Here is a 22,759-nt window from a genome sequence, read left to right as displayed (position 1 = left end):
TTAAAAGTCTTTGGTATGACTCGGCTGGGGACTGAACCCATGACCTTCCGCATCCGAGATGGACACTGTAACCTCAAGGCCACCGGAGCATTAAAAGGTTGGTTGATATGGGAATTCTATTGGTGGCCACTGAGAGAGCAGAAGAAGGATAGAATATCAGAGGCAGGAGTCAAAACATTTCTATAATGAGTGCACAAAAAGGTTTAGTTTTTCCTAGAAATCTGGTGAAGCCAGGAAGATGGCATTTGAGAATCTAGGTCTTCAAAGTCAGAGTACTCAGCAACAAAGAAGACTTGTGTGATGGAGGTGGGAGGTGGCAACTAGGGGAGAAGTGGTCCAAAATGGATACTAATGACAACTAGGGTGTATTCATGTTTGAAAACAGTAATCTCCAGCAAAGACTTTGTGCCCTGTTGAAATCAGAGATGGGGCAAGGGTATTCATGAAAGGGAAATCATTGTAAGTGGTATATAGTCACAACAGAGCTGGGACCTGTGCCAGACCATGATGCCATGAGAGGTTTCATACTGAATACCAAGAGGGACTTGATTACGTAGGTCCAAGACTGTATATTTCAGAAGAGATATCACCATACCCATTACTGGTGATATTGGGTGTAAGCTGAGATGCTGAATGGTGTAGACAAGGTACACAGCAGCTGATGTCTGGTCTCAAGGTCAAGTACTTGCTATCAAGAAATAAAAAAGTCCTCCAGTCAGTACCAAGGGGCACATACAATTGTATGTTGGATTGCACAGACTAGTGTGTCTGGGTCACCATAATGTGTCAGTGCTGGCCTTGTTGTCTAACCAGTGCTGGCATGACTGGAAGAGAGACACGGTAAATTGGGCTACTTTCAGTCATCTGCAGCAAAGGTGGCAATGGCAGCAAGGCTAATAGTATCCAAATCCTCTGAGGACCGTTTTGTGGTTCTCTCACTAGCCCAGGACAGCTGTTTAGCAGAAACATTCACCCATCTGTCCTCTGCCCAGTGAGTACAGATTTCACAAGAATGGTTTCACTGACACGCCATACAAGTAATGCAGGTAGGGTGATTATCTTTAGATAGCTAAAATCATTAACAAGAGGATTGCATAATGCGTAACATAATAGATCTTCTAATGATGATATACCAATATACCAATCTCAGTCGCTTATCTTAAGTAGCTTTAAAGTTAGAGAGTGGAAAAGCAAGTGTGACAGAAAACTTGAAATAGTAAGCACTCAACCAGTGACTTTGAGATCGAAAATATAACCACCACAACTAACAAAAGCCACAAATTACACCTATTCATTGCATTCAAGCACATTAAGTTTCAGCAATTTATCTGAAATAGTTTTAATGTTAATGAACAGAAATAAGTGTGATCAATGCACAGATGTCTCCTGCTTTTCATTAAAATTTGGTGAACAAAACACATAATCACAATTTACTAACTGAAGATGGAGATGATATAAACAAAAACCAACAACATGGTAAAATAAAAATGCTCAAGTTCTCTAATTCTGCATGAAATCATCGTGCATCAAGAGAAATCTGCATTCGGAATTTAGATACATTTCTAACCCAACCAAACTGGGTACCTAATGGAGTTTAAATTGATTCAAAACAGATATCACAGTTTTCCAACAATAAACCATGACTGATCTTTATCCAAAAATCAATTTTTACAAACTTCAAGCAAATTTTGTCTAAAATAACCTTTCCCAATACTAAGCGTCCTCACAGCCATTCATTACATGTACACTAAACAGTATGTGCTCTTTGTAATGATGTATAAAACTTTCAGAAATGATTCCATTTTTTAAGTCACAACCATAATGATGATATGCTTTCATTTATTTCCGACACTGTTATCAAGTGAGAAATGACAAAAATAATCCATCATATATATTAATATGGGATAGGGAAATCCAACATGCAGCTGTGGTGACTCAGCAAAGCATCATTCTTGCCTGCAAAGTCAGACACTGGAGTGTGATTTCTCTATCAACTATATCAACGATGGATTCATATTCTGCTTAAAGCAACTGAGACAAATATCTCTACAAAAATGAGGCAACATATATCCAAGGAGTTTCCAGTATTAGCTTTCAAAAATGCTTGAAGGCTCCATTATATTTATTTCATTGCTTGGTTTGGAAAGAAACTTGAACAAAAACTGTATTGGCCTGGGAAAGAAATATGTTTAGCAATTTGCAAAATACACATGAACTGGTATATCAGTGTGTCACTTCAGCCAATCAGATGCCCTTTCTTATATGTAGTTCAGGTACATACTGGTATATACATATATATCCACATGTCTGAAATACCTTCCAAAATTAATATACTCCATCCCTTGATGTGGAGCGATGAATATGGAACCAGTTCCTAAAAAGAACTGTTGGTTTTACAGCAGTATAACTTAACATAAGTAGCTCTCCCATCATGTACCTGCAAGTGGTTGATGAACTCAATTCTGTTGGAGAAGTTATACTGGGTTCCTAGATGATCTGGATGAAGTGCTTTACCAATGAGATCTACGGTACGGATTAAATTGGTCTTCACGCTTGTGTCCTGAAATTTAAAAATAAACATTTCCATATTATCTGAATTGAAATGGAGCCTGTTTTCTGATGAAATTGGATACAGGGAATTCATGACTGTAACAAAGTCCTGATATGAGCCCTAACTCGATTCTAATCTGATACTGACAAAATTTGTACTTGTATTTACAACAAACTCCATCCACTGGATTCTTATGGTTCATTTTACCCTGTTTTCAAAATGTTCATGTTAAAATACTGAGAGATACTTGCAAATACAGCAGAAGCAACTGAATGGAAATGATATTTGTAAAAATAATATGTCATTTTTTAAACAAAAATGATGAATTATTCATCTTTATTTAAGCAAATTTTAGGAAAACGCTAATAAAAGATGTATTTATTATATATTTTTAGGATGAAATATATTGAAATATCTCTGTGGGAGAAAATGATATAGTCACTGTGGTGATACCACTTTTATCACCAATGTCAACATCACTTTCATTTAGGAAATATATCTGCCTTAAGTAGGATATAAAAATCTGTATTTTCATATTTAGGCCTATTTCAATTTCTTCTTCTTCTTCGTCTTCTCTCTCTCTCTCTCTCTCCATAAAAAAGAATAGAAATTAAAATGTGTAATGACTGTAAACCTTCTAGTACACATTCATTTAATCAATAAAGAAAACACCATAAAAATGCCTAAAACTGAACTCCAATGAACGAAAGAATAGGCTTCACAATTAGTGACTGAATATATATGAATTATTGCTAATTAACACTCTGCCACCCATGCAGCATCATATGCCATTTATGATTCATTTAATAATGAAATTGGTGAAATTAGTGATTCTAACACAATCATATCAATGCTTGAAAATGAAACAGGAATCAGATATTGACGAGTGCCAACTCCAAACCAGAATAAGTGACAATCAAACTGGGTGCAGGGTCAGTTACCAAACAAGACCGCATATTTGCAAGGGCCAAAATATCACAATTTGAATGCATAAAATGAGCAAAATAAAGAATCAAAATCCATACAAGTAAACTCAATCATCAAAATACTTTGTTTCAAGACATTACACTCTTAAGTCTGTCAGACATGACCATTTTGTGATGTTTCAACAGTACTTCCATCCCAACAATATTCACTGTATCAATACAAGCAAGAAAAGTGTAAACTAAAATAAAAAAACTCTTTCACTTGAAAATAGTCATTAATCTGACAAAATTCACAATTTGAAGCATTGTTGTATAAACTTTGTATAAACTAAATTTGTAAAAGGTCTCTGCCTTAAAATTACACATACTGGAGTTTTTGCCTTAAAAGGTAAGTAATAAAAAGAAAATATATGTCATTTTTTGTACAGATATAAGAAATATTAGACTTGTGAAGTGGAAACATTATGTACTGTCACCCATGGTTTTGATACATCACAATATTTCTCACTTCACTCATCAAATATTTCTAACTTTACTCATTAAATATTTCTCACTTCACTCATTAAATATTTCTAACTTCACTTATTAAATATTTCTAACTTCACTCATTAAATATTTCTCACATGATTCATCAAATTTCTCTCACTTCACTCATTAAATAATATTCACTTCTCTCATTAAATATTTCTCACTTCACTCATTAAATATTTCTTACTTCACTCATTAAATATTTCTCACTTCACTCATTAAATATTTCCTTATCTCTACTAAAAAGGTGTAGATATCCACTATTTATTTGTGTTCTAAAAGAGATTTATACAAAGAATCAGACCATTAGGAATATTAATGGTTTGTAGAGTTGGACTGATTTTAATTTGCATAAGATCAGATGGAAGAACACAGCTCCAGAAATACTATCATTCTAGGTCTTTTTTTACATACAGTACTGCTATAATAGTCTTTATAAAAAAATTTCTTTCCTTTACATGTCATTAGAGAATTTATATCAAAATGTTAAAGGTCAAGTTTTTATAAGATTTTAGTGAGAATTTTCATCAAAATTTTAAGGGTCAAGTTTTTATAAGATTTTAGTGAGAATTTTCATCAAAATGTTAAAGGTCAAGTTTTTTATAAGATTTTAGTGAGAATTTTCATCAAAATTTTAAGGGTCACGTTTTGTCAGATGTTACGAAGTGAAGTTTGTGATAGTATAATATCAAATGTATTTGATGACACATGTCCAAGTGGTCATTGGTTAATAAATGTAAAAGGGTTGTTTAATTATGATTTTGAATAACAACCATATACCTAATAGGTTTCTGGTAAAGACGACTAGCAGAGTTATCATTTTGAGTGTGACATCACTAATGACACTCTTGATCTTAACGTTATAACAGGACATCAGTTAATAATTAAAGACCAAAACTTTACATGATTTTATATCAATACTCAATTTCACCCAATCTTTTAACTCCAACAAAATAAGTTAAACACACTATTTCCCAAACAATGATCTACTTTAAACTAATTATATTTAGATAATATTCACACTCATTAAGTCTAATTTTAAACTGCAGGGTGTGCAAAAAGGCATAAGAATAAAATAAAATACCAGATGTGGCATATCAAATAAAACACCAGCTGATGTACATTAAATAAAATGAAGTCGTGTTTTATTGTCTAGTTAAGGAGGGGAGTCTAGTGACTTGTCAGCTACGTTGAAGTTAATGAGTGCAGTTGATGGTAACATTCCAAGATGTTTCATCTAATGAAAACACCAAACCCTTTTTTTAAAATCAGATCTATAATTCATGGTTTCACTAAAAAAAAATGTCCATTTGAAAATGAGTTTCTTTTTAATCTCATAACTTACTCTTATAATATTCATTTCTTTATTGTCATGTTTGTTCTCATTTGCTTGTACATTCATATATACATCTGCCTTTTCATTTATCTGTCTATACATTCAAAATTTAAAGAATTATGAAACTGAATTAATCAGATCATTATTGGCAGTCAAAGTTAAAACAATTCAGTTGTCAGCCAAACCTTTATGCATGCTTTGCTGAAGATTCTTGTTTACAAAATAAATCTCTCTCTCCCTCTCACACACACACACACACACACACACACACACTTATCCTGACCATCCTAGCCTTGTTAGTCACTGAGAAAAATAACACACATTTTTTTTTTTTAAATTTCTCTTCCTCTAAATGAAAGCCCTTCTTCATAACTAAAGACGATTTCTTGCAATGAATGATATATTCTGGATGAGGTAATCAAGAACACTTACAAAATGGCATAAAAACTTCATTCTTTTCTTTTCTTTTAAGGGATTAATATAACAGTCATTGTTCTTAGTGAAGATTATGTGTGTGTTTGTGATTTGGATTTTTAACATAGCTTTAAAATTAACAATATTTCAGTCATATTACTATGATGTCTGCAGTGTGGCAAGTTTATAGCATTATCTAGCACTGGGGCATCATGCTGCAGTCATGCAGCATTATGTCCCACCCGATCACATTTACCTGACACCAAGCCAACCAGTCTTAACACTAACCGCTTAACACTGAGCACCTAACAAGGCAGCTGTTAGTACCATTTTTATAAGACTTTGGTATGACTAGTCCAGGTTTGAACCCACAACCTCCTGCTCTAGCCAGTAAGCCACCAGAGCAGTGTCTCTATGAAGATTAACATTTTAATGTAATTCATACTCACATTACCAGTGAACTCATAAAACTTTCTCAGCATACATAAAAAATCAGTAAGAAAATAAAAATAGCAATCAATGCAACTTTTATTTGGAGACATTTTATTTACCAGATCAATGGTGGAACATTTTTTTAAATGTTCTTTTCATCATTGATATTTTTTTCTAATAACTATATCTGTCTTTAAATAACACAAAAAAATATTTTGCTCTGATTTACACCAAAATAACACCATATTCGGTGCATTGTACTATCTGAAGAATTATTTTATCTTCAGATGAAAGAATATAAAAAAGCAACATAAAAACAAAACAACATAGCAGCTGGCCCCCCCCCCAATTAAATGCTCTGTACCTTCTATCTGATGAATTTACTATGTGTATATTCAATGTTGTATACACTGTAATGTAAAAACTGTAATCAAAGAGGGATGACTAAATTTACACTGTACATGACAACCTGTTAATGTTCTGACATTTGAGACCTTTTTGAATACATACGTGATCCTACATTGACTAGCTACTCTACTGATGTAACAGGAAACTCTTCTGAATTATTTATTTATTAATTACCTACAAGGACTATTTTGTATCAACAAATATATTTGACTTACAAAACATAAAATCACTGTAGTATTACATAAGGTACTTGTTGTTTCTGCATTGACGGCATATCATATTGATGATATAGCTCCATTCCTGGTGGGATTGTTAGCCAAATCCAAAAAAATTACCTGTACTGGTAGAGAGGTACTTGTTGTTTCTGCATCTAATGGCATATCATACTGATGATATAGCTCCATTCCTGATGGGATTGTTAGCTCAATCCAATAAAATTATGGATCTTGTCAAGGAATGAATGTTCTCCATTTGTGTTCTCCAGCCATAGGGGTAAGTGTTACATTTGTATTTTATTTGATATGTGAAGCGTATTCAGTTTTTAACATCATATTGTGAAATGATGCCTATACTACTATGCAGATTTGAAACATTGTCAACTTTTGAATTACAAGTTGCTATTAGAGTTTAATTTAGTAGCATGTACCTAGAGATTTTAATTCTGAACCTATTATTATGACCAGTTTGGTTTTACTGTAGCTGTTTAGGGCTGTCTGAAGCTATTTAGGGCTGTCTGTAGGTATGTCTATACGTATGTCTGTGCGCACAGTGGATACATGAAGGATGGGCATGGTCAACACAAGTGTGCCAATCCAATTTAGGAAAACTGTGTGCTGTCAGTGCGTATATGTGTGCGAGTGTCTCAGGCTATCTGTACGGCAGTCTGTGTGTCGATATGGAAGATGATGTAACCATCAAGACCATATGAAGATGAAATCGCTAGTTTGTAAACCTGTGCGCATGGTAGATCCATGAAGCGTGTGTATGGCCAATACAAGTGAGGACCAACACATGAAATCAGGAGAGCTGTGTGGTTTGTCAGTGGACACATTTGCAAGTTTTACAAATATTATGAATCGTACGGCTATACAAATGACTGAGTCATGTTTGTTTCAATTGGTTGTCCTTTCAATTGAGTACAGCTGAGTCATTTTGATTACATAAGATTATTTGAATCTTTATTTTGATTACATGAGATTATGTGAATCTCATTTTCATTCCAGAAGATTTTTTGAATCTCACTTTCATTTGAATCTTTATTTTTGTTCCATGAGATTAGTTGAATCTCACTTTCATTACATGAGGTTACATAAGATTATCTGAATCTTAGTCATCCATGAATACTTTAATCATTTTTTTGTTTTCCTATTTGTGAATGTTTGGGTAGAGTATCTGAATGAGATGTATGTTTGGAGCATAAAAGAATCACTGTATTTGTTATATATATATATATATATATATATATATATATATATATATATATATATATATATATATATATATATATCTTTATTAATTCATTTTATAAACTTTCATCTTTCATCACACTGTGTTGTGTTGTCATTTGATCCAAGCATCCATTCAGGTCTATCCTGTTACACTATTATTGTTTCAAGTATTACCATCTGCAGAACAATATCCAGGGCTGATAACTACATTCAGGGCTATTAAATTTGGGTTGCCTCCATTGACAGATACAACTAACATGAAATGTTAGTGGGGCTATACTTTGTTATGTTGCTAATTTTAGTACAACCATGAAGTTTGCTACATTAGCAACAAAAAAAGGACACTATGGAATGAAATCCCTCCAAGACAAAAAAGTTATAATGTGAATTATTTAAAGGCTGTATAATTAAACAATGTAAAGAATACTCATATTCTCAACAAGTTAAAGAAGGTTAGTATTTCCAGATTTCTGACTTTACTGACTTACCTTGACATTTACAAAATGTGGTATAAGGGACCTAAGAATTGTGGCTTCCATTCTGGACACAATGAGGGATGGAGGAGAGAAAAGAGCTACATAACCATAACACAACATCACAGTCGCCTTGATTTTCTCAACATCACCCTCAGATTTGTCCTATATGAAATGATACAAAAATGTCTTTGAGAGATACAATTTTTTTTATTTGTATAGTGAAAGTCAGTTTAACAAAGTATTTGACTGCTTCCTTTCTATGGTATAGATCATTATGGTTTAAGGTAACATTATCAGTCACTTGAATGATAATGTACAATAATTTCTGCAATAGATAATTTCCAAAATATCAAGAGTTACATCCCTTACCAGACCCTTCAGTTAGCTTCAGAGCCTGCTAATGTACAAGGACCACTATTCAACAAAGTCACTAGTGGCTGTGTTGTCTGTCAGAACTCAGCCTGCCTTAATGTAGTAATGAAGTCACTTTTTAATTTCGATGTACAGGACAGGCACACTGATTCCTGATTAATACAATAAAAAGTGATCTTATATTTTACAATTTCATTAGTGCTGTCTAAGCCAGCAGATAGTTCAGTACAAATGTATTTGTCAAATTAAAAGAAGAGACTTATATTAAATTAAAATTTTCTTTACTCAAAATATTTTAAGAAGGCATTTGTCTATAGTTTTGCCTGTTGGAGACTGGCAGAATGTTTCCATGTCTTCTGCTCATTTTCACAAAATTTAACCTGAGAATTGAATCATTACATAAACAGTTTTATAAATATAAGAATAAAAATTAAATTGCCACATTCACATTAAAGTAAAAAGTATTCCCTAAATAATATTTACCTGATCATAGTACATTATTAGTTCATCAACTAACTTACTAATCCAGCACTCCCAAGCCAAAAAGATGCTCACCATGTCTTTTGGTTTGTATTAGCAACAAAAAAGCCAAAAAGATCATCTGTTGACCTGGGCAGAAGTCACACAAGAATGGCCTTATTTTCAAAACTGGGACTGGTGCTAAATCCCATCAATTATCAATTACTACAGAAGCAGATGTTTTGGGTCAGTCAATAGGGCACTGATTCAACTGTAGCTAAAGTGACTAAAATTGAAGTCTTGTATGAGAGGCTGAGTCATGAAGGTTCCATGCAGTATTTCAAAGGGTGTCTTATTCAGCCATGAAAGAAACTGAAGTTAAATTCTGTTTGAGACAAAATGCCAAGGTTTTCAGTCAGAGAGGTCTTCTGGCTTGTATCATACCTTCTATGATGAAGAAACATGTGATTGTGGAATGGTAACGATTGATTTTGATGGATGCTAAGCTAACTTCTAGAAAAGTCACAGGAAGAAGTGAGCTATTTGTGGTACTGAGCAACACAACTAAGAAAATTCACAATATCGCTTCATAAGCTTTCAACGCAGTTCAAGTCCTTCCTTGAGGAATTCTGTCCACCACTAATTCAGAGAACTGTTCTTCTAAACATGTATTTGAGATGTGCAAGTTCAACATCTTGTTTGGATGCAAAGACTTTACTTATAGGGGTTTCTTGCAGGTAAGACAATACAGGATTTTGGTAGTAATCTCCTCTGCTAGACTGTTGATCCATGATATTTCCTACTTGGAGGAACAATCTGAATTAGTTGGGACTACAATTCTCTCACTTTCTTCATGGCTTTAGGAATTGGTGAGGTTGGGTGAAAGGTTTAATATGCAAGTTTAGCCAATCTGAGTCACTGAACTGACATAATTTTAGGATGGAATTCCACCACTGGATAGATGTGATAGCTGATCCATGTTTCTTCCAGCCTGAAGTACAAATCAGGATTATTTTGAACTTGGATTCTCTCACATTCTTTACAATTTTGGTAATCAGAATGGTATAGGAAAATATGTGTTCATTTGAACCATTCCATTCTGTGATGAAAGATCATCAGATGATCAGACATTTGGAACTCTGACTTGCAAGAGGAGTGCCTGGAGCCCATTATGATGGTTGTTAAGTAGCATGGATGTGGATAAAATACATCTCATTTCCACAAACTTTAGCTTAATGCAAATAGCTATGTCATGAACAGTTTATTTTCAAAGGTCTGAACTGGGTTCTGTGTCTCATGGTATGGAGAGATGCTATACTGACAGAAAGAGAATGAGGAGTAAACCAAGAAGATATGAATGACAGAGAAAAAGAGAGAAAGTGAGATAATACATAGATAGAACACTCAATTTAGAAATAAAGAACAGATATAGACAGAAGGAAGTGAGCTGGATTAAAAATATTAAATTTCAACTGGGATTCCTATTTTGCTAATTCTAGTTTGTACATTTGCGATGACATATTCAAAGATTGTGACAGAAATGTGCAATAAAGATACCTTCATAAAACTTAGGATTCCCGAGGACTTGCGCATCAGCTCATTTTTGGTCACACTTTCCAATTTTGTCAGGACAGCATCAAGGTGAGAGGCAGCACTGAATCCCATAGCAATGGCACAACCCTGAAGAACAAATTAAAAGACCTAGCATAACAGTTCAAATTCTTATGAAAATTACTGTTTTAAGCTTCTATGTATTAAAGTCACAGTTCAGTCAGAAAGAGCATTCAAATAAATGCCAGCACAGAACCAAATGTGAATAACACAATTATGTGAAACAAATTTAGAAATCAATGACATGAACAGGGCCTCATTTGAGAAGTCATCAGTCTTGGTGTCTGTTATAGTATCCCTTCGACTGTAATGAAGTAAAAGAAATGAACCTAAGAGTGACTGAAGTTTCATTAAAATTAAATAAATCTCCATTCAATTATTTTTCAGCAAAAAGCTACACATAATTATATTATATACTATATTATCTGCATCTAAAACAAACTTGCAACATAAAAGATATTCATAAAAGTGGACAAGAACTGAGGCAGAGGAATTGTTTTTTGAGACCCCAGTGTGCTCTAGCAGTTTTAAAGTTGGGCTTTATCTTCAGGCAGGATCAGATTTGCAGAATAATAAAACTGTACAGCCTGGTCTCATGACATTAACATGACTTCTATGTCACAACAATTTCCATTAGTGGAAATATCAACAAATATCACCTCTCTATCTGATCAGTGTGCTTGACAGAAATATCAAAGCAAACCTCTCTCTCTATCTAATCAGTGTGCTTGACAGAAATATCAACATAAACCTCTCTCTCTATCTGATTTGTGTGCTTGACAGAAATATCTGCACAAACCTCTCTCTATCTGATCAGTATGCTTGACAGAAATATCTACACAAACCTCTCTCTCTATCTGATAGTGTGCTAGACAGAAATATCTACACAAACCTCTCTCTATCTGATCAGTATGCTTGACAGAAATATATACACAAACCTCTCTCTATCTGATCATGTGCTTGACAGAAATATCTACACAAACCTATCTATCTGATCAGTGTGCTTGACAGAAATATCTACACAAACCTCTCTATCTGATTAGTGTACTTGACAGAATATCTACACAAACCTCTCTATCTGATCAGTGTGCATGAAGAAATATCAACACAAACCTCTCTCTCTATCTGATCAGTGTGCTTGACAGAAATATCTACACAAACCTCTCTATCTGATCAGTGTGCTTGACAGAAATATCTACACCAACCTCTCTATCTGATCAGTGTGCTTGACAGAAATATCTACACAAACCTCTCTATCTGATCAGTGTGCTTGACAGAATATCTACACAAACCTCTCTATCTGATCAGTGTGCTTGACAGAATATCTACACAAACCTCACTATCTGATCAGTGTGCTTGACAGAATATCTACACAAACCTCTCTATCTGATCAGTGTGCTTGACAGAATATCTACACAAACCTCTCTCTCGATCTGATCAGTGTGCTTGACAGAAATATCTACACAAACCTCTCTATCTGATCAGTGCGCTTGACAGAAATATCTACACAAACCTCTCTCTCTATCTGATCAGTGTGCTTGACAGTACTGAAGATCGTATCAAGCTGCTTATTCACAAAGTCCTTCTTGGTGGATTTCCTCATCGTGATTCCAAGACATTTGAACAAGATGTTCTGAAATAAAAAAAGTCATTATAAATACAGACCTATAATGGTTTATATATCATGAAGAATCATGATACAATTTCAGCCATAAGCACAATGAAAAAAGTTAGTTTCCTAAGTTGTGTTCAGCCAGATTCATGCATGCCTCCATTTTTTCTCCACCATATATCGGTTTTTCCCTGAAATGCCAGAACAAGGTTTCTGAAATTCTTTACACATGATTTAATTGACTAATATGACGAAGTTACATAAAATGTCACTGATAAGTTCTACCAAGTTTCACAGGCTGATTGAGACCCACCTCCTGCATATATTATGCTTCAGAGTGATGGATTTATGAAATATGAAAGTAACCCTCAACACATTATATTTGGGAGGGATGGATTTACGAAGTAATGTATGTACCACCAACATATTATGTTGGGAAGAGATGCATGTATGAATGTAACCCCAACATATTATGTCTGGGAGGGGTGGATGTATGAAGTCATGGATGTAACCCCAAAATATTATGTTTAGTGTTAAGTACTGATGAAAAATGACATTTACCTTCTCATCTGGCATATTGTTATACAGTGAGATTTGTGCAGCAAATGTCTCCCCCAGTTCTGATGTCCATTCCTCCAAATCGATCACTTCCAGAGTCTTGGACAGAAGTTTTAGTAGCAGATCCTCCCATGTCTTCTGGGACCAGTTCTCATTCTCATTCTCAGGATCTGTGGGCAAATTATGTGTCTACAATAAGCCTAGGATGCCTGTCTAGTACATGTGTTAAAAAGGAGGGAGGCTTATATTATAAGTAAAAGATTTCTTTCAAGAAAACCGGTTACAATTCTTTAAAAAGGGAATAGGCTTATCTTAATAACCTGATGGACCAAACTAATTATACACCTATAGCTCTTATGACAATTATGTGAAAAAATATTTGAATGCATCATACTACAAAGATGTGAAGTCACAATCTTCAATATAGTTCAGTTTTAAAAAGCAGCATTCAACAGATTTATGCTTCTATGCCCTTAACTGTCAACTATTATGTAGAACATGGCATCATGGTGTTTGCATGTTTTTCTGATGCCAGTAAGGCATCTGATAGGGTCAATCATTGGACGCTCTTTAAAAAATTGCTTGATACTCAAATACTCATCTACATAGTTCATACTTTAGTTAACTGGTATGGCAAACACTTGTACCATGTGAGTTGGAGAAGTATAAAGTCTAGCTCTTTCCATGTAATCAATGGGGTGAGGCTGGGATTTAGTTACGATCGACACCAATTGTGTCATTTCTTAACAATATTGTCTTTGATAAGTCCATCTATCTCAGGTTTAAGGAAATTAATAAAGATATTAGAACTTGCAAGTAAGTTTTAAATGTATCACAGCAATCCATATGTTAGCAAATGTAAAAAAAGTTTTGTTGTCTAAGGTGCGTGATATTAAGAAGAGTTTTCTCTGGTGTGTGATTTTAACAAGAGTTTTCTATGGTATGAGGTTTTGACAAGAGTTCTCTATGGTGTGTGATTTTAACAATAACTGTTTATGGTGTGTGATTTTAACAAGATTTGTCAATGGTGTGTGATTTAAACAATAGTTCTCAATGGTGTGTGATTTTAACAATAACTGTCTATGGTGTGTGATTTTAACAAGATTTGTCAATGGTTTGCCATTTAAACAATAGTTGTCAGTGGTGTGTGATTTTAACAAGAATTGTCAATGGTGTGTGATTTTAACAAGATTTGTCAATGGTGTGTTATTTTAACAAGAGTTGTCGATGGTTTGTGATTTTAACAAGAGTTGTTGATGGTTTGTGATTTTAAAAATAGCTGTCTAAAGTGAATAATATTTACAAGAGTTGTATATGGTATGTGACTTTTACAACAGTTGTTTATCATGTGATTTCACTCCTTTCAAGTACTGTAATTAGCTGGAGAAATGAATCTGCAGACTAGCTTGAATGCGTCACTGTATCAAAGGACCATTAAGTTCTCAACAGTTAATTTTAAAAAATAAAAACCCAGCTTAGCTGCTTAGTAAGCTTCTACTTAATTACATTTTCACAGAACCACTTGATACAATGCTACATTATACCATACACATACAGCTCACACAGGACAATATGATAAATCATTGGCCCAGATCACAGAACCACCTGATAAAATGCTACAACATTATAGCATACACATATAACACACACACAAAGGACAATAGGATAGATCACTGGCCCAGATCACAGAACCACTTGATAAAATGCTATAACATTATAGCATACACATACAGCTCACACAGGACAATACGACATATCACTGGCCCAGATCACAGAACCACTTGATACAATGCTATAACATTATAGCATATACATATAACACACACAGGACAATAGGAAATATCACTGGCCCAGATCACAGAACCACTTGATACAATGCTGCAACATTACAGCATACACATATAATGCACAAAGGACAATATGACAGATTATTGGCCCAGATCACAGAACCACTTGATACAATGCTACAACATTATAGCATAAACATATAACACACAAAGGACAATAGGAAATATCACTGGCCCAGATCACAGAACCACTTGATACAATGTTACAACATTATAGCGTACACAAATAACAAACACATGACAATATGATAGATCCCTGGCCCGGATCACAGAACAATAGTGACAATGACAGGAAAACCAAAGAGTTCAGTGTTGGCAAAGGGAAGTCCATGTCATAAAAATATGACACCTTTTCAACATTGAGGGGAGGAAAATAATAGGACCTGTTCTGTCAGGAACCTTATGGGTACAGCCCACCTAAATTGAAAAAATATTATTAAAAAATTATAGAGAAAATTCTTTCTGATTATTTTACTGGAAAACAAACACAAACCAATCCATGGGGGATACAAATACATATAAAAGCCTTTATAAACTTCTGATGCAATGGGGGGGGGGCTTCAAAAAACCAATAGTTTTACATAGCTAAAGGATGGAAAAGTGCCCAGAAATAAATCTGATACAAAATCTGAGTCAACTGAGTCTTTTCGCATTTGAACCACCTGATGCAAAGCTGAACTGTCAACTGACTTGTGTCCTATAGGACCCACTTTATGCAATGCTCTGGCAGTCAATTGGCTCATTTCATAGAACCATTTGATGTATTGCTGTGATAATAAATTGCCTCTTTTCACATTTAAACCACTGTATGCAATGCCGATACAAACAATTGCCTCTTTCCACATCTGAACCACTTTGTATATTCCTGTGACAGTGAATTGACTCTTTCCAAAGAACCACTTTATGAATTTCTGCGACTTTCAACTGATTCTTTTCACAGAACAACTCGATGCATTGCTGTGACTGTCAACTGACTCTTTTCATATTTAAAATGCTTAATGCATTGCTGTGACTGTCAACTGACTCTTTTCACAGAACCACTTAATGCATTGCTGTGACAGTCAATTGACTCTTTTCACCAAACCACATGATGCATTGCTGTCACTATCAACTCACTCTTTTCACAGAACCACTTAATGCATTGCTGTGAGTCAATTTACTCTTTTCACATTTAAATTGCTTAATGCATTGCTGTGACAGTCAACTGACTCTTTTCACCAAACCACTTGATGCAATGATGTGAGAGTCAAATGATTTTTCACAACTGAACCACTTTATGCAGTGATGTGACAGTCAACTGAATCTTTTCACAGAACCACTTTATGCAACACTGGGACTGTCAAATGTCTCTTTTCACAAATGAACCCCTTTATGCAATGATGCAACAGTCAACTGAATCTTTTCACAGAACCACTTTATGCAACACTGGGACTGTCAAATGTCTCTTTTCACAGAACCACTTGATGCAATGTGAGAGTCAACTGATTTTTCACAAATGAACCCCTTTATGCAATGATGCAACAGTCAACTGAATCTTTTCACAGAACCACTTGATGCAATGATGTGAGAGTCAATTATTTTTCACAAATGAACCCCTTTATGCAATGATGTGACAGTCAAATTAATCTTTTCACAGAACCACTTTATGCAACGCTGTGACTGTCAAACAGCTCTTTTCACATTCAAGAAAAAAATTACATATCATACTGAAGATAACTGCAATAAAACCAGATTAAAACATGAATTTCACTTGAAATGACTTTTTATATGGTATTTCTTAGCACTGCTACCTGAAAGCATTTACATTTTCATTGCTCAATAATTTGTTGTAAACAGTTTTATTTATTTAAAAAATATTTTTCTTACTAGAAAATACTACAAAACATATGATTTCCTATTAAATAAGCTAAATTTCAAAATGTCAAATTCAAATTTCTGTGCATTAATCACAGTTTTCAACAATAAAGAAAATGACATATTGATCTTTCATTTATCAATTACAATCGTGACTTTTCAGCTATTTTTCACCATTTTTGCAAGAACAAAATGGACTACACAACTGCCTCCATATTATAAGCAAGTTTGCTAGTTATTTGGCCCTGTTAAAATGTGTGCTAATTATTTGACCATGCTAAAATGAGTGCTAGTTATCTGACCATGCTATGAGTACTAGTTATTTGGCCACGCTACAAGGAGTGCTAGTTATTTGGCAATGCTACAATGAGTGCTAGTTATTTGGCAATGCTACAATGAGTGCTAGTTATTTGGCCATGCTAAAATGAGTGCTGGCTATTTGGCAATTCTAAAATGAGTGAACAGAATGGTTAGATTTTTGCTTACATCTGTAGCAATACATACAATATGATGATCCTGAAATTGTAATCATTCTCAGCTACAAGTTAAATTTCAGCAGGAGTTCCTTTTTTGGCACAGAATTCCATGACAAAAGTGTCTGGATTTATGGTGTTCTCTTGAAATGTTATTAACCAAAGCCGACCCTGACCAGCAAGCACACTAAGTGATAACAGATAATGGTCTATGCTGCTTGCAGACTGACAGAGTGTACACAAGAAAACATCTCAAGAACAGAACTGACCAAATTTCAAGAAAGGAACTGACTGACCAAATCATTTTGTGCAACTGCAACTTAATGGTAAAAGACATTCAGCTGTATTACTTTTATCTAAAACTTTTTAACATCAAGAAAAATATACTGAAAACTTCCTTGAACATAAATGAATTATTTAAATTTTCTCATTTTCAAACCTCTGCAACAGAACATAAGACCTTGAAAATGAAACAGTCTCAGACTGAATCCTCTTTCCTATTTAAATGTCTAAAAGAATAATATTAAAAATATAATCTGGTTTGAACAAAATCTTTTGGTGTCTGCAAAAATTGGTTCTGCACATTTTGGTGTTTAATTTATACATAGGTCTATATTTTATACCCAATGTTGCTGAGCCATACAAACTTCAACACCAAATCCTTGGTGTACGAGAACAATGGTTCTGAAGAATTTGGTGTTCATCTCTACATAGGTCTATGTTCTACATCACTTTAGTGGAGTTTTAGCTAATTCAACACAAAATCCTTGGCATCAGAGAACAACTGTGTGGTGTCTTATCTATTAACAACTATAATGCACACCCACTGCAACTGAGCTGTACAAACTTCAACACAAAAACCATTAATGACTGAGTTCTGCAGATTGTGGTGCTTCATCTATACATAGGTTGATGTTCTATACCCACTGTGGCTCAGTTGTACGCACTTCAACATCAAATTCTTGTTGTTTGAGAAACAACAGTCCTGCAGAATGAGCTGTTTCATCTATACACAGCCCTTTTCTATACCCACTGTAGCCGAGATATATCAACCTCAACACAAAATTATTAACACAGAATCTCAATGCTTAATTGCCATAACTGATGGAAGAATGTACATGTCAAAATTTGCTAACGTGGGTGAGACAAGAAAAGCAATCTCAATCTGGGATTTTATGATTTCTAAACTGATTTTTTATACACAGTGATTGAAACTTCTACTGAAAATAGTGCTCAAATTTACAATGGATATAAATTATTATACATATTTTAAACCGTATTTGCAAATGGTTGACAGATGATTCTTCATCACAACAGAGGTTTGGTTTCGATTGGTTTTGTGGAGTTTAACACCATTTTTCAGCACATGATAGGCTATATATGTTGGCTAGACTATTTGGTGGAGCAAGAACCAAAGAAGACCCTGAGAAGAACAGCAAAACCATGGGAAGTTACTAGCAAGCTTTCTCACATACCCGGATTGGTAAAGTCAAGACTCAGGCTCACATGGACAGGTGAGATGTGTGAATGATCTGTAAAGTCAAGAATAAAACTCACATACACAGGTAAGATGTGTGAATGAGCTGTAAAGTCAAGACTCAAACTCACAGACACAGGTAAGATGTGTGCATGAGCTGTAAAGTCAAGACTCAAACTCACAGACACAGGTAAGATCTGTGAATGATCTGTAAAGTCTAGTAGCTAAAGCATAATGCAGTAGTATATCTCTTTGCCAACTGCCTCTAACTATGTTACACACTGGTTTAATAAGCTCTTCATTATTATTATTATTATTATTATTATTATTATTGTTTTCATTATTACTACTACTACTACTATTATTATTATTACCATTATTATTATTATCATTACTATTATCATTATTTTTTTAAATTATTATCACCATCATCATTATTATTAAAACCATTGTTATTAGTATTATTATTATTATTATTATAACCATCATTAATATTATTATTATTATTATTACACATTGGCAGCCATGTTTTTAAATAAGCTTTCTATATATATATATATATGTATTGAACTCACTGAGGTGATTTAAAAGAAAAAGAACCAAACAATTCTGTCAAAATTATGCAGAATTATAATTCTTTGAGCTTTCTGGCAGTAGCTTTATGTCTCAGCCATTCTCATTCTCTAGTATTGGTCTAGGTGTCTGAATGATTCAAAACCAATCTGACCAAAAGTCAGCCATGATAAACAGCTACTTTTTCTACATCTTTGGTGCACTGCTTCAGTTTCTCAAAATGCTGCAGAAAAGTAATGGTTCTGTCAGATCATCCCATCTTGAGAAGCATGCCTAATTCACATTAAGTTTTTGCCTCTAACTCTGCTATAAGCAATATTTTTTTAAATAATGCATTGCACACAACTGAAGTGGTAGCTATTTATCTCAGCTGGTTTTCTAGTCCCAGCAACTAAGATTTCTAAAATGCATCAGAATCAATCAAATGTTCAGCTGGCCCTGATTCAAAGCCAATGCATAAAATCCCAAAGTGATAAAAATGCAGATGATATGAGATAAGTGAGATTAAAAGATTCAGATAAATATAGAATATAAGTGAAGAGATACACAAAGGCCACACAAAAATTGATGCATTACAAAAATATAATGAAGTAATAGACCTTCCCAATATTTATAAGCTGTATGGGAATGTAACCAAAACTGACACTCAATGTTACTTAGGTGCTTGACACCATTACTGTGACTTAATTAAATCCAATGATGTGAGAAGGATTTATGGTAGTACCTCCCATGACTTTAAGTTATGATGGAAGTGATCCGCTGTGAGCTTTTTATTACAGTTAACAGAGAAACTTGGTTAAATTTGTTAACATAACAATGGCACTCCTTCTCTTTGCATCTATTAAACTAATGTATGTTAATGTTAATTCCTCTGCCAAGTTAAATTTCTAGTTCATAATAACCTGTGTAAAACAATGCACATTTTTAAAAAACATTCTGCCATGTATAAGCTGTGTGCAAGATCTGTTAGTTAACAAATTCAAATCTCTGTTTTAATAAGTACATTAGGAAAACGTACCATATTAATTTTTTACTTCCAACTATCAAAATAGCAAACAAGCTTATATTAAAATATTCACCAGTACCAAACATGAACCCAACTGCAAAAACAGCATAGACCTAGATCAGCTTAAAGCACTGACATAAGATGATCTGCACTGCTATATTTATGACATAGGAAACCAAACAGGAGAAATGGCAGATCATTGTCTTGCTTTTATTACAGTTGTGTGTACCTTTAATTACATACCCATATTATTTTACATAATTGATCTGACAAGAAATATCGATTTTCAATCCATATTTTTGTATCACATACCCCAAATGGAACTATTTAATAGGTCTTTTCGCTGATGTCTCTGCACCAGTTATTCTTTGATACAATTACCTAAACTTTCATAAATCCCAAACTGTTTAAGATTCCATTCACAAAGTATATCAAAGCAATGTGGAACATGGGATAGCATGTAATGCATACAAAACTACACTGTGTTGTAAGACAGGGGAAATAACTCATCTGATGATGTAAGAATATGCCTTGACCTGACAGATTCAATATATTATTATGACACATTAAACTTGGAACACAAAACGTAGGTATTTGATGTATATATGCAAGCAACTTCAGTATCATAAGAAACTGAAATAGAGTTTCAATGTTTGCTTTATGCTGTCATTTGTTACAAGAAAAATAATAACACTTGTATAGTACAATATTTGTTATCAGAATAAATAGTATACTAATCAGTTTGTATTTTTCCCTAGCAAAGCTGAAATACATTTGCAAAGCTTGTCAAAGTTTGTCCACTCTTGATTGTAAAATGTAGTTTTTGGGGACAGAACTAATTGTAATTGTGAAATAATTACCTGTTGCTACCATGCAGCTGGTACTTCACAGAGTGGAAAATGCTCTGACCACTTGACAAGAATTAGTCCTCTCATAAGGGTCAAAAAGAGACTAGGGATTTTAATCAAAAGTGGAACAACCGAAAGAAGCTAATATCTGTTAAAAACCTGGTTCACAAAGGAGAAAACCAACTCATAATTCCACTGAATCTCATACAGACTAGATAGGCCATGAAGTCATGAAGCACATTCCTTCATCATGCAGATTATAATGGCAGCAAAAAAACCAGTTGCTGGGAAAGGTTTTCAAAAGAAGCTTCACCCAATGGTTCATAGGGGTTTTAGTTAAAGACCACATGATGCAAGAGACATTCCATCTAGGCCTTAGACAGCAAATCATGGCAGCTCAAATACATCAAAAAGACAATAAGACCATCTAACCACAGAGAGGCTAACACAAGGAACTAAGCAGTGGAGTTCATATTTTTGAATTACCAGAATAATGATGCTGATGGATGGGGAAACATAAGTGAACAGACAATTGCACTTCTGGCTGAAAATGTCCACTCCTCTGAGTGGTGACTGAGGAAATAAAAAATGGGAGCTTGTTGTTTAAACTTCAAAAATGTCCAAATACAGTGTCCCCAAAAGTTGGAACAGAAAATCTGCTATGGATTGGAGTAGAGACCATTCTGTGAGGACTATCTTCCCATACTTGTCAAGCTGTACTCCAAAATATCTTTTTACAAGGAATACGGCTAGCTCACAAGATAACCCTTATACCCAGCAAAGGAGGTTCCAATCTCTGTATTGTGAACAGTGTATATGTGCCTCCTCATCTTCTGAGGTACTCTACCACTGATATGTCATCGAAGGAAACCTTCACACAGTGAACTCCCATTTAATTCAGACTCATGAGGAGCTAAGAACATTGCCCTCATTTCCAAATTGATGACATGGAGAACAGATTCTTCTTGGAATGTGAAACCTGAAGATTCAGCCATTTCATTTTCAGTTGAGCACCACACCCTGAATCTAACAAGTCTGTAAATCAACAGGAGTGGGGTTTGCAGACATGCATTGAGATCTCTGCTCAGAAACTGGCCTAGATTTAACCACCAAAGTAGATGATGGTGAATACCTACACCAAGAGAAATCTGAGCATTTAAAGAGTCCTGATGCAGTTTCCAGTTCTACAAAAGGGGAACCAGGAGAGGGCACATGTACAGCCTGCCTAGGGGAACCACATCCATTGCAGAGTATGAACTATTCAGCAGAGAATGTTTTGCTGTTGTTGTTATGGGGTTTAACACCATTTTTCAGCACAATATAGGCTCTACATGGTGGCCAGTATAAATGGAGGAAGAAGAACCTGAGAAAACCCATGAAAGAACTACCGACCCACAAGAAGCTACTGGCAAGCTTTCTCACATACCCACATTGGCTGAGTCTGAGACTCGAACCCACCCAGACAGAGATGAGATGGCAGTGATCCATAACAGTGAGTGCTTTAGACCACTCAGCCACTCAGGGCACCCCAGCAAAGAATATAGAGTCCA

At 34.5% G+C, this 22,759-nt stretch overlaps 1 protein-coding gene across 7 annotated transcripts in view; it reads right to left on the bottom strand.

The window, feature by feature from the left end:
• LOC149780857 (maestro heat-like repeat-containing protein family member 1) overlaps positions 1-22,759 on the bottom strand; it is a 172,993-nt gene that overhangs the window by 100,282 nt on the left and 49,952 nt on the right. For all 7 annotated transcript variants that reach the window (XM_089937944.1, XM_089937947.1, XM_089937945.1 and 4 more), the window contains 5 exons: positions 13,135-13,301; positions 12,475-12,594; positions 10,908-11,030; positions 8,532-8,681; positions 2,438-2,560 (listed from right to left, as the gene is read on the bottom strand). In XM_089937944.1, the coding sequence (XP_089794070.1) occupies positions 2,438-2,560; positions 8,532-8,681; positions 10,908-11,030; positions 12,475-12,594; positions 13,135-13,301 (683 nt within the window). The remainder of the gene's footprint in view (positions 1-2,437; positions 2,561-8,531; positions 8,682-10,907; positions 11,031-12,474; positions 12,595-13,134; positions 13,302-22,759) is intronic.

This window comes from Sinohyriopsis cumingii, chromosome 16, assembly GCF_028554795.1.
Source record: "Sinohyriopsis cumingii isolate HCF-2022 chromosome 16, ASM2855479v2, whole genome shotgun sequence".
NCBI classification, from domain to species: domain Eukaryota; kingdom Metazoa; phylum Mollusca; class Bivalvia; order Unionida; family Unionidae; genus Sinohyriopsis; species Sinohyriopsis cumingii.
Note: the sequence above shows the minus strand (reverse complement) of the source record. Positions and strands in the feature narration are given on the sequence as shown.